This window comes from Rhinopithecus roxellana, chromosome 11, assembly GCF_007565055.1.
Source record: "Rhinopithecus roxellana isolate Shanxi Qingling chromosome 11, ASM756505v1, whole genome shotgun sequence".
NCBI lineage: Eukaryota > Metazoa > Chordata > Mammalia > Primates > Cercopithecidae > Rhinopithecus > Rhinopithecus roxellana.
The window spans coordinates 91,743,619-91,756,638 of NC_044559.1; the positions used below are offsets into that span (position 1 = coordinate 91,743,619).

Sequence of the window (13,020 nt, forward strand, 5' to 3'; positions counted from 1 at the left end):
ACAAGATAAAAAAATGAAAGGGTTTTCCTAACAGGTTTTCCCCCTCTCCTAGGGGATGAAAAAGACTCAAGCAACACAGAGATATTTTTTAAAATTTCTGTGGTGCTTCATGGTTGACCAAATGTTTTTAAAACTACTAGAACATTACCCATTTGCTTAAAGGGAACAACTCAAGTAGAGACTGAATGGTCCGTTTAGAAATTTAAGAACATTTTCAGCAGATTTATTTTTGGTGGGAACAAAAGTTGGTGGGACTATTTATCTGCAGTAGTTATAGAGTTCTCAGAGTTTATGTATAACCAGAGTCACCTTGACAAGCTCTGTGCAGGCTTCCTGCTACACAGTTCACTGGGAGTCACAGCGCACTCTACTGTCAGGGAGGGGCCCAATAGAGCCTCCTGACAAAGTGCTTGAACTAGAACTTGATCTTGAGATCCCTTGGGACACCTACTGCTCTCTCAATCTAGCAAATGTACTATGTCAATTTAATTAGAGAAGTTAGCTTTTTTCAAATCCTTAATTACCTTAAAAATGACACAAATAGTAAGAAGCAGAAGAAGAATGAAAGGGTTAAATTTTTCATTTAAAAAATAAATATTTGAGTTAATAGGGATTGACAAAAGTTTCTCATTTGGGATTTCCTATATAACAGCTTGGTTCACTGTGAATGGTGAGATCTTGAGAGTGACATAAAACCTCTGGAGATCGAGACCATCCTGGCTAACACGGTGAAACCCCGTCTCTACTAAAAAATACAAAATTCTAGCCGGGCGAGGTGGCGGGCGCCTGTAGTCCCAGCTACTCGGGAGGCTGAGGCAGGAGAATGGCGTGAATCTGGGAGGCGGAGCTTGCAGTGAGCTGAGATCCGGCCACTGCACTCCAGCCCGAGAGACAGAGCGAGACTCCGTCTCAAAAAAAAAAAAAAAAAAAAAAAAAAACCTCTTATACCTATCACTTTTGAGACAACAACCAAACCCTTTTTCTTTTTTGATCCTAGATTCTTGAAGTCTTCTTGATTGCCTTCCATTAGACTTTCTATGGGCCATAGGATTTATTTTTTACACTATTTCTTTGCTCTCTTTCAGATTAAATAGTACCTTTGAGCTCTGGCTGCAGTGTCTTTCACTAGCGCTTCTCTACATGTTTATCATCCTCTGGATACAAACACATACATAATACGCTTCGTAGGAGCCAGTCTCTTTTTCTCCCACTCCAACGAAATCTTTACTTTTTACCCTACATTCTTACTTTAACCAATTCGATTAAAATAATAATAAGAAAATGGCTTACTCACCTTTGGCCTATTACCTAAAAGTCTTCATTACTTAACCTCTGCCCTTAAAGGAATGTCCCTAGTTAAACAGATTCGCACTGATTCTCTGATAGATCATCTCTGCTCGGCCTCTTGATCTCTACATTCTTTTCTGATGTATACATTTGTCTGTATTTATCTTTTCTTCTTTCAAACTGAAAAATCTTTGAGATAATGAGTCTTACAAGATTTCCATATTATTCTTGACATATTTCCATATTCCTCAAGTTCTTACTCTGGTAATGCAGTATATACTAATTTATTAAATTACTAATGCCATTCACACCAAAAATAGACTAGAAATAAAACTGAGATGGGGATAATCACTGTAATAGTGAAGGGATGGATATTGTAATAGTGTACCAAGTACACTGCATCTGCACCCAGATTTTAAAAAGGTGATCTGTACATAACTCTCCAGGACTGGTTCCTATTCACTGGGATTTGGTTTTTGACCCAGCAAGAACTTCTCCAAAAGAACTGACTTAGATACTTCTCTAGGGTGATATCATCAGATATAGAAGGCAAAACCAATAGGTCAATACTGGCATTAAAGAGAGGGAGCAAAGTCTATTTTTTTCTTTCCCTAAAAAGCATTCTGGGCATGTTAATTACGCATCACCAGCAAAAGGTCACCTCAAATTTGCATGGTGCTCTACAGTTTTAAAGTGCTTTCACAAACAGACCTATGAAGTGAGTAGGGTAGCTCTGCTCATTCCTGTTTTAGATGAGTTACTTAAACATATTTATCTTTTCCTATTCTGGCTCTCTTTAGAAATAATTATTAACTGTTAGGCTAATTTTGGGCCTGCCTCTAAACCAGATTTAGATTACTTGGGCATTCTTTGTTTTTTTCATGAATGTACTTCCCGCACTATAATGAATGCAGAGCAGTGTTTAAAGACACATGTAACTAGGTGCAAGTGGCTCATGCCTGTAATTCCAGCACTTTGGGAGGCCAAGGTGGGTGGATCGCTTGAGCCCAGGAGTTGGAGACCAGCCTGAGCAACATAGGAAGACTCCATCTCTACAACAAATTTTAAAAGTTATCTGGGCATGGTAGAAAGCACCTGTAGTCCTAGCTACTTGGGAGGCTGAGGTGGGAGGATTGCTTGAGCCCCAAAGGTCAAGGCTGCAGCGAGCCATGACCACACCACTATACTCCAGCGTGGGTGAAAGAGTGAGATCTTGTCTCAAAAAAAGAAAAAAAAAAAAAAAAGACACGTTAAAAAAATAGATTCCTTTTTTTTACCTTTATGAAGGTTTAATTGACAAATTAAAAATTTTATATATTTGTGGTATATGATGTAATGTTTTGCTATATATATACATTTTGCAATGATTAAATCAAGCTAATTAATATGTCCATAGCCTCACATACTTACCCCTTTTTTGTGTGGTGAGAAAATTGAAGCTCTACTCTTTTAGAACTATTCAAGAATATATTACATTATTACTAACTATAGTCCCCATGCTGTACAGTAGGCCTCCATAACTCATTTCTTCTCCCAGTGTAACTGGAACTTTGTACCCTTTGACCAACATCTCAGCATTCCTCCCACCCAGGTTTGTTTTCTCATTTAAATATCTAATTCTTCACGGTCAGAATACTTCAGTACTTATGTTTGAATTCAAGTTACTTCATACTAGGTTTTGCCAATTCTCTGGTCAATTCCTCAGCTTCAATTTTCATATTATAACTAAAAAATGAGTTTATTCCATGTATTTCCAACAACAGGGTCTTCTTAGAGCCTGAAGAAGGATAGCACCGAGTTAACATGAGTTGAAAAACATGTCCAAAGGTGTCAGCCTCAAACTTCTGTTTTTATGAACCTGACTCTTTCTTTTTTTTTTTTTTTTGACAGAGTGTAGCTCTTTTGCCCAGACTGGAGTGTGGAGTGCAGTGGCAAAATCTCGGCTCACTGCAACCTTTGCCTCCCAGGTTCAAGCAATTCTCCTGCCTCAGCCTCCCAAGTAACTGGGATTACAGGCACCTGCCACCATGCCCAGCTAATTTTTGTACTTTTAGTGGAGACAGGGTTTCACCATGTTGACCAGGCTGGTCTCAAACACCTGACCTCAAGTGATCTGCCCGCCTTGGCTTCCCAAAGTTCTAGGATTACAGGCATGAGCCACTGTGCCCCACCATAAACCTGACTCTTAACATTTTCAGAAAGTTCTTAGGGCAGATCCTCTTTTCCAGAAAGGTCCTAGGGAAAAAAGTAGAGATATTTAGGAAAGTAAAGGAAGTATAGTAAGCTGTCTATGTTGCCAAATTATTTTATGTGATTTGCTAAAGTCTGTCTTGATGGTGGATGCCACATTAATTGTTTCATTTCCAATCTGGTACCATTTCACCAATGCCATGATCTGCTTTCAAGGGCAATTATTCATTCTTATTTTGAAAGTGGGAAAAAATCTAATTTTCCATTTTGTGAGAAACAGAAAAGAAGAAACAAATTCAAATGTCACTGTGGCCAGATGTGGTGGCTCACGCCTGTAATCCCAGCACTTTGGGAGGCCAAGGCAGGCAGCATTGAGGTCAGGAGTTTGAAACCAGCCTGGACAACTTGGTGAAACCCCATCTCTACTAAAAACACAAAAATTAGCTAGGGGTGGTGGCGTGTGCCTGGAATCCCAGCTACTCAGGAGGCTGAGGCAGGTGAATCACTTGAACTCGGGAGGCGGAGGTTGCAGTGAGCCGAGATTGCGCCACGGCATTCTAGTCTGGGCAACAAAGTGGAACTCCATTTCAAAAAAAAAAAAAAAAAAAAAAAAGGCAAATGACACTCTGAATACTGCAGCTGAAATGTTTAAGAGAACTTATGAGTTTATTTCCTGAAACCTGCTCCTACCTCGTCCCACCAAATGATTCTGCCAATGACCTAGTTGCTCAGGGCATAAATATTGGAGTCATTCTTGACTGCCCTTTCTTTCACATCCCATTTTAATCTATCAGCAAACCGCATTGGCTCTACTTTCAAAGATATCTCAAATATGAGTATTTCTGGCCATCTCCCATGGCTACCACTCATTGATCCAAGCCACCATCATCTCTTGCATAGCATGTTACAATTGTCTCCTAACTGATCTGCTCACTTCCACTCTTACTTCCTTCAGTTTGATTCTTTGCATAGCAGCCATGATTGAACTTTTTCAAAACCATGTCATCTGCTTCTCAAAACCTTTAAGTGGTTTTCCCTTCACAGGTTTAATGAAATTTGAAGTCCTTTCCATGGTCTGCAAGACCTTAAATTATCTGGCCTTGTACCTTTCTGACCTCATTTTCTTTCGCTCTTCTTTTTCACGCACTTCTTTGCTCACTGGGCTTGACTTAAACATACAAAACACTCACCTCTTTAGGCTTTGATGCTTACTTCTACCTCAGTCAGGAACATTCTTTTTTTTTACCAGATGGTCACATAAGTAACTTCTCCATTGCATTATAAACTTTGCTTGACTTTGCTAGCTAAAATAACACACCTTCTTCCCTCCTCCATTATTCTCGATCCCCATTTTCTATTTTATTTTTCTTCCTAACATTGAGATTTTACCTACTAGAATGTCAGTTCCATTAGGACAGAGACTTTGTCTTTTGTTCACCAGTGAATCCACAGTGCCTAGAACAGTGCCTGGCACATAGTAGATGATCAATAAATATTTATTGGATGAAATAAATGAATTATAGGGTACCTATAATAGCACTTGTGATTTTTTAAGTACAAATTTTATAACAGTTATAAAATTAAGGCTTAAAAGAGAAAGTTTTAAAATTAATGCTTAAAAAAGAAAATAATTTTCATATTTTTTATTTTGGTTAATATTTTATCAGTTTAACAATTTACATATGCATTTTCATCTGAGAATCCTCAAAGATAAAATTGTTATCCTATCTGGCAGATGAGGATAACTGAGATTCAGATGCATTAAGTTACTTTCTCAAGAAAATAAAGTTATTTAGTGTTGGAGCTGGGATTCAAACCCAGGTTTCTGATTATAATCAGATGTTCTCTGATACTTCTGGTATAAAAGCAAAGCATTCCAGCCTGGCCAACATGGTGAAAACCCATCTCTACTAAAACTACAAAAATTAGCCAGGCATGGTGGTGGGTGCCTATAATCCCAGCCACTCAGGAGGCTGAGGCAGGAGAATCGCCTCAACCCAGGAGGCAGAGGTTGCAGTGAGCCGAGATTGTGCCATTTATAAGAGCAAGAGTCTATCTCAAAAAGAAAGAAGGAAAGAAAGAAAGAGAGAGAGAAAGAAAGAAAGAGAAAAAGAAAACAAAGCATGATTTCAGTTATTTTATCCACCATAAATAAATTTTCACTTGAAAGTCATCTTAAAGTTATGACTGCCTTTGCCAGTTTATAGTTTTTCTTTGTGTCTATAAGTTTTCTTTGTCCTCCTTTATCTGTCCTATTTTATCCTACAATTAAAAGTGAAAGATAGGCCAGGAACGGTGGCTCACACCTGTAATCCCAACACTTTGGGAGGCCGAGGCAGGTGGATCACTTGAGGTCAGGAGTTCAAGACCATCCAGACTGATCAACATGGTGAAACCCTGTCTCTACTAAAAATACAAAAATTAGCCAGGCATGGTGGTGCATGCCTGTAATCCCAGCTACTTGGGAGGCTAAGGCAAGCAAATCTTTTCAACGTGGGAGGTGGAGGTTGCAGTGAGCCAAGATCGCACCATTGCACTCCAGCCTGGGCAACAAGAGTGAAACTCTGTCTTTAAAAAAAAAAAAGTGAAAGCTAATAATAGAGTTAGCAGAAAATTCTAATGAACACATTAATTCAACAAATATTTATTAACCACCTTCTATGTGCTATGTGGGTGCAGAAATGATGGTGTACAAAACATAGGGAGACAGAGAAGAAAATACACACACTTAATGTATTGTGATAAGTACTGTGTTTGGAGACTGTGTCAAGGACAGCAAGCTTTGGGAGCACATTGGAGAGGTACCCAACTCAGGGAAGAGAAGAAATCCCAGGGCAGTGATGTCTCAGCTAGGAACCAAAGACCATGCAGGGTTAGGCCTGATAAGAGAGTGAAAAGAGGTGGGCACAGAAAGCACTCCAAGCAAAGAGAATACAAAGATCTGAAGTCGACACAGTTAATTCATGAGACTGTATTTCAATAGAATACAGATACACTGAATTAACTATGAAACTATGAATTATTTGAAAATGATAATTTTCAAATTAACCTCGGATCAGGTCACTTCACTGGTTCTGCCTCCATTTCTTATCTATAAAATGGAGGCCATGATACATGGCCATGGTTGTTGAATAATAATAATTATTATTATAGTAATAGTAACTTCCATTTATTGAATGTTTACTAAATCCCAAGCACATTAATCATCACTTCTATCTATGATATGACTACTGCTATTATATCTGTTTTACAGATGAGTAAACTGAGGCGTATAGTGTTTAAACTTTCCCAAGTTTATACTAGGATATTAGGAAGTGCCAGAACTAGGATTTGAACCCAGTTCTATCTAACGCCAAAGTACTAGGTCATAAGTACTACATTAAAACATTAAAGAAATCTTTATTTTGAATACCTGAAAGTTTTGTTATAATAATTTCTCATAACCATAAACATAAGAACAGGTACATTAACACCTCAATTGGCTTCTTTAAAAAAAAAAAACCCATCTAAGAATTTTCTTTTCTATTTCCTCACAAATATAAACTTTTTTAAAGTTCTTCAACTTTGACATCACCTTCACCAAAGTATTGTTCTTTATGAACATCAGTCGAATACCCATTATAGTGGCAGGCCCTATTTTAAGGACTTTGCCTTTGATGTTATTAATCCTCAATCCCCTGGGAAACAGATTTTTTCATGTTTTACAGATGAAGAAACCAAAGCTCAAAGAAGTTAAGTAAACTTCTCAAAGTTACATAATTGTTAAGACATGAAGTAGAATTTGGAATTAGATCTATCTGGTACCAAGGCCAATGCTCATTCCATGTTGCCTCAATGTAAAAGCTATCTGAAAATAAAGAGTAAAAGACAAAGTCACGTTAAAACACAATATACAGGGTAGGCACAATGCCTCACGCCTATAATCCCAGAGCTTTGGGAGGTGGAGGTGGGAGGATCACTTGAGGTTCTTTTAGTTGGAGACCAGCCTGGGCAACATAGAGAGACCTCGTTCCTACAGAAAAGTTAAATATTAGCCAGGTGTGGTAGTGCACTGGCTGTAGTCCCAGTTACTTGGGAGGCTGAGGAGGGAGAATTGCTTGAATCCAGGAGTTTAAGGCTGCAGTGAGCTATGATCATGCCACTATGCTCCATCCTGGGTGAGAGAGTGAGACCCTGGAAAGAAAGAAAGAAGGAAAGAAAGAGAGAAAGAGAGAGACAGAGGGAAGGAGAGAGAGGAAGGAAGGAAGGAAGGAAGGAAGGAAGGAAGGAAGGAAGGAAGGAAGGAAGGAAGGAAGGAAGGAAGGAAATAAAAAAACACAATAAACAGTAATGTCCAATGAATAGAGAGAAAGCCATCCTGATTTATAAGGCACTTAATTTTTCCCCCATCTAAACATAAATAGAAACTTAAACGAGGCTAAAGAAATAGTTGAGTTACAAATGAGGATTTCCGGTGTATTAGTTACATTTTCAAATAACATTTTGCACCTTGTTTCGTATATCTTTAACTGTTCCTCCATGTAGTTGGTGCACAAATGAGAAAGCTTTTCAGTTGGGGTATCAATTATACTTTCACATACTGTTTTGTATATTATTCACTGTTCCACAAAATTTAACAAATAGCCATATAGTTCTATTTAATGAGTATGTCATAATTTAATTAACTAATTTCTTATTACTGAACATGGTTCCAATTTGTAAATATTATCATGTGATAAACACTTTTGTAGACAAATATTTGCTCTCCAACACTTTTGCGTTTTATTTTATTTATTTATTGCGACAGAGTTTCGCTCTTGTTGCCCAGGCTGGAGTACAGTGGTGTGATCTTGGCTCACTGTAACCTCCGCCTCCCGGGTTCAAGTAATTTTCCTGTCTCAGTCCCCCAAGTAGCTGGAATTACAGGCACCCACCACCAAGCCCAGCTAATTTTTTTGTGTTTTTGGTAGAGACAGGGTTTCACCATGCTGCCCAGGCTGGTCTCAAACTCCTGACCTCAGGTGGTCCACCTGCTTTGGCCTCCCAAAGTGCTGGGATCACAGGCGTGCGCCACTGCACCCTGTCACCTTTGCATTTTAGATTAATATTTTTTAAAAGGCATAATAGACTTTATCCAAATAAGTGGCTCTAGTTGGGGCAATCTCAGTCTGTGCAAGTAGGTGGGAAAAATATTTTACTGTGGATGGTCCTTTCAGTCATCTCTAATTGCCTCTCAAGGTGGCTGCCTACTTTGCCAATTCAGAGGTTAGTTTGGAGTAGCATTCTAGAAGTTTGGGGACGAGGACAGTTCCTAGGAAGCCTTATGTGTGATATAAGTGACGCTGTCATATAAGAGAAAGGAAAGAAATTAACTGAAGTAAGTTCTGTTATAGGATGTTAAATCCAGAAAATATTTAGAAGATTACTTTTTTCTCTACTTTCCCACACAGTAGCCACGAATGGCAAATAGTCTTCATCTGCATTGCCGTCTCTGATTGGTGATGGCTGAATGAGTGGAGTGTTAGGAAAGTCAAGGTAAAGGGGGAAAGTACAGTAATCACTGAGCTGCAACTTTTAAGGATGAGAGAGAGTAGTGACAGCCTAAGTCACAAATTTGCCATCCTTTAGTAAATGTTTGAATGAATAAATGGGTATAATATCAAAAATACAAAATTGGCTTGCATTATTATATTATTTTCTTAAGACTTTAAAAGTATTTTTTTTGTCAATTTCTATAATTCTATTACATTCAAGGTAAAGAGGAGAGGGTGGAGAGCAAATCTCTGTGTATGAAAGCGCTTTATAACTAAAAGATCATTATCAACATTATCAATATCAGGCTTAGAAATGTTGTTTAATATTATTATAGTTATGTCATGGCTTTCACAACTGAACTTGCATTTAAAGAGTTTAATAAAGTGGTAATCATCCAGGTCTTTATTTGCAGGGAAATTTCATTCCATTCTTACTTATTTCATAGTCTGAGAGTAATATTTAAGTCTTTAAAGTTTATAAAATGGTGAGGGCACGGTGGCTCACCCCTATAATCCCAGCAATTTGGGAGGCTGAGGTGAGCAGATCACCTGAGTCCAGGAGCTCGAGACCAGCCTGGGCAACATGGCAAAACCTTGTCTTGCAAAAAATACAAAAATTAGCCAGGTGTGGTGGCACATGCCTGTAGTCCCAGCTACGTGCAAGCGTGAGGAGGGAGGATAGCTTGAGCCCATGAGGTGGAGGTTGCAGTGAGCTAAGATTGCATCACTGCACTCCAGCCTGGGTGACAAAGTGAGACCTTGTCTCAAAAATAAATAAATAAATAGTAAGTTTGTAAAAGTATTAAAATTAGGCAATTCTTTATTTTGAGCTTTAATTTCTAACGAATCTGCCATGCTATAATAGACATAGACTTGTTATTCCCTAGAAATGATCCAAACTTGTTGTTATTATTATTTTGTGACAGCATGCAAGACGACAGCGTAGAAGCTTCTACTTCCATATCTCAGCTTCTAAGAGAGAGCTATTTAGCTGAAACCAGACATCGGGGAAACAATGAGAGGAGTCGAGCGGAGCCTTCCTCCAACCCTTTCCATTTTGGCAGTCCTTCTGGGGCTGCTGAAGGAGGCGGAGGCCAAGATGACCTTCCAGATCTTTCAGCCTTTCTGAGTCAAGAAGAGTTAGATGAAAGTGTCAATCTGGCAAGACTGGCCATCAATCACGACCCTTTGGAGAAGGCAGATGAAACTCAAGCTAGAAAACGACTTTCTTCTGATCAGATGAAACACACACCTAATTTAAGTTTTGAGCCTAACTTCTGCCAGGATAACCCTCGAAGTCCCACCAGCTCCAAAGAAAGTCCCCAGGAGGCAAAAAAGCCACAGTATTGTTCTGAAACCCAGTCCAAAAAAGTATTCTTAAATAAGGCTGCCGACTTCATTGAAGAGCTATCCTCCCTTTTCAAATCCCACAGCTCCAAAAGGATTAGACCTCGTGCCTGCAAAAACCACAAGAGTAAACTGGAATCTCAAAACAAAGTTACGCAGGAAAACAGCTCCAGTTTCTCAGATCTGTCAGAAAGACGAGAAAGATCTTCTGTTCCCATCCCTATCCCTGCGGATACCAGGGATAATGAAGTGAATCACGCCCTCGAAGAGCAGGAAGCCAAGAGGCGTGAAGCAGAGCAGGCTGCCAATGAGGCGGCTGGTGGAGACACCACCCCAGGGTCTTCCCCTTCGTCTCTGTACTATGAAGAACCTCTGGGGCAACCTCCCCGGTTCACTCAAAAGTTACGGAGCAGAGAAGTTCCAGAGGGAACTCGAGTACAGTTGGATTGCATAGTGGTAGGAATTCCACCACCTCAAGTAAGGTAAAAATGCCCCACTGGTAATGTTGAGTAATGTTGCTTTCCATCTACCATGACCCTCCCAAGTATTATCCTTTAAGTACGTGGTTTCCAAAGTTATATACCCGCTTTGAGAAAAGCAGTCGGTGTCTAAAGCAGCTTGGTCCAATAGAAATGTAAACCTAGTCACGTATGTAGTTTTAATTTCTCTAGTAGCTACATTTTTAAAAACTAAAAAGCAGGTGAAATTAAAGTTAATAATATACATTATTTAACTAACATATTAAAAACATTATTGTAGGCTGGGCCCAGTGGCTCACACCTGTAATCTCAGCACTTTGGGAGGCCGAGGCCAGCCAATCACCTGAGGTTGGGAGCTCGAGACCAGCCTCACCAACATGGAGAAACCCCATGTCTACTAAAAATTCAAAAATTAGCTGGGCGTGGTTGCGGGCACCTGTAATCCCAGCTACTCGAGAGGCTAAGGCAGGAGAATAGTTTGAACCCAGGAGACGGAGGTTGTGGTGAGCCGAGATCGCACCACTGCACTCCAGCCTGGGCAACAAGAACGAAACTCTGTCTCAAAAATAAATAAATAAATAAATAAAATAAAAATAAAAACATGTAACCAGTGTAAGAATTATTAATAAATTTTACATTATTTTTATTATAGCAGAGATTTGAAACCCAGTGTGAATTCTACACTGACAGCATATTTCAATTTGGATGTTAAAATTTCCTAGGGAATACAGCCTTCATTTTGCCTGGGCGCAGTGGCTCACGCGTATAATCCCAGCACTGTGGGAGGCCGAGGCGGGCAGATCACAAAGTCAGGAGATCGAGACCATCCTGGCTAACACGATGAAACCCCGTCTCTACCGAAAATACAAAAAAAAATTAGCCGAGCTTGGTGGCGGGCCCCTGTAGTCCCAGCTACTCTGGAGGCTGAGGCAGGAGAATGGCGTGAACCCGGGAGGCGGAGCTTGCAGTAAGCCAAGATCACGCCACTGCACTCCAGCGTGGGCGAGAGAGCGAGACTCCTTCAGTAAATAAATAAATATAATTAAAAATTCAGTTATGTAGTTGCACGAACCACATTTCAAGCGCCCAATAACTGCATGTGTCTAATGACTACAGTATTGGACAGTGCAAGGCTATAGTTTATAGCCTAAAAATGGTCTCTATGCAATGAATACCTGCAATATTTTTTTAAACTTTAAAGAAACCCAAATAATAGCATAAAAACGGACAGAATTGGGCTGAGGGTAAAGTCAATTTAAAGATTCATTATACATGTATTAAATGTATGATAAACTTTCAATGTCAGCTTCATGAACACTATGACTGATGGATAGAGAGGATATTCATCTTTTATTTGCCTACCATGGTCAGCTTTTCTGTGAGGCAAATGCAGTATGAGTTTCAGGAGTTCTCGCTTGCCTAGGCTATGCCTGATTTTGCATATTCTAATTTTATTTTACTTTTTAAAAGAGCCCTTCCACATTAATGAGCTTCAGGTCCCACAAAACCTGGAACTAGCCTTAGCCCCCAGAGTAACATGTCCTACCTTTGATTTTATAATGGAATAACATGTGAACAATATGGTTGAAGTGGATTACTTTTGCAGAGAATTCCTGGAATTTAGAGTCCTATAAGAGTTACTTTGTGTTTGTAACTACCTGATTATTACTAGAAAATACTTTCATTACTATTTAACGTTTATTCTCTGTATGTAAATAGGGCATCTGGGCATCATCTTTTTATTCCATAATATTCATATTATAGGACAATAGTAGTATTAATAATTGCATTTTTATTTATACATGCATATTAATTCAAGGGATTCTGGCTGAAAGACATATTCATATATTGATTTTTGCTTTTCAAAGGCAATATAAGGCAATGTCAAATATTATCTCTACAATGGCAGATACATTTGACTATTAGGTTATCCTGCTGACCTCCTTGAGGGCAGGGATTCTGTTGTTTTTTCCTTCGTGTCTTGAGCACCAAGCACAGCTTTGGGCTCATAGTAGCCACTCAGAAATGTTGAATAAGCTAGTGGATAAGGAAACAGGAAAACAAGAAACTCAACTTAGATTTAAATCAGAAGTGAGACAGTTGGCTTAAGATGTAGCAAAGGGTTGGAACTGAAAACCACAAGGCGGTGTCTGCCCTTCTGCTCTGAACGTGCCTGATGATACTCCTGGAGACTGGTCGGTAAT

At 39.2% G+C, this 13,020-nt stretch overlaps 1 protein-coding gene across 4 annotated transcripts in view; it reads left to right on the forward strand.

Annotated features, from left to right (window-relative positions):
* Positions 1-13,020, forward strand: part of MYPN (myopalladin) — a 106,744-nt gene that overhangs the window by 5,890 nt on the left and 87,834 nt on the right. For 2 of the 4 annotated variants that reach the window (XM_010375355.2, XM_030941332.1), the window contains one exon: positions 9,917-10,819. The exons of 1 other annotated variant lie outside the window; for it this stretch is intronic. In XM_010375355.2, coding sequence (XP_010373657.2) covers positions 9,918-10,819 — 902 coding nt within the window. In that variant the 5' untranslated portion in view covers position 9,917. Of the gene's footprint in view, positions 1-9,911; positions 10,820-13,020 lie in introns of those variants that run through there. One more of the 4 variants, XM_030941333.1, reaches the window with a different exon arrangement.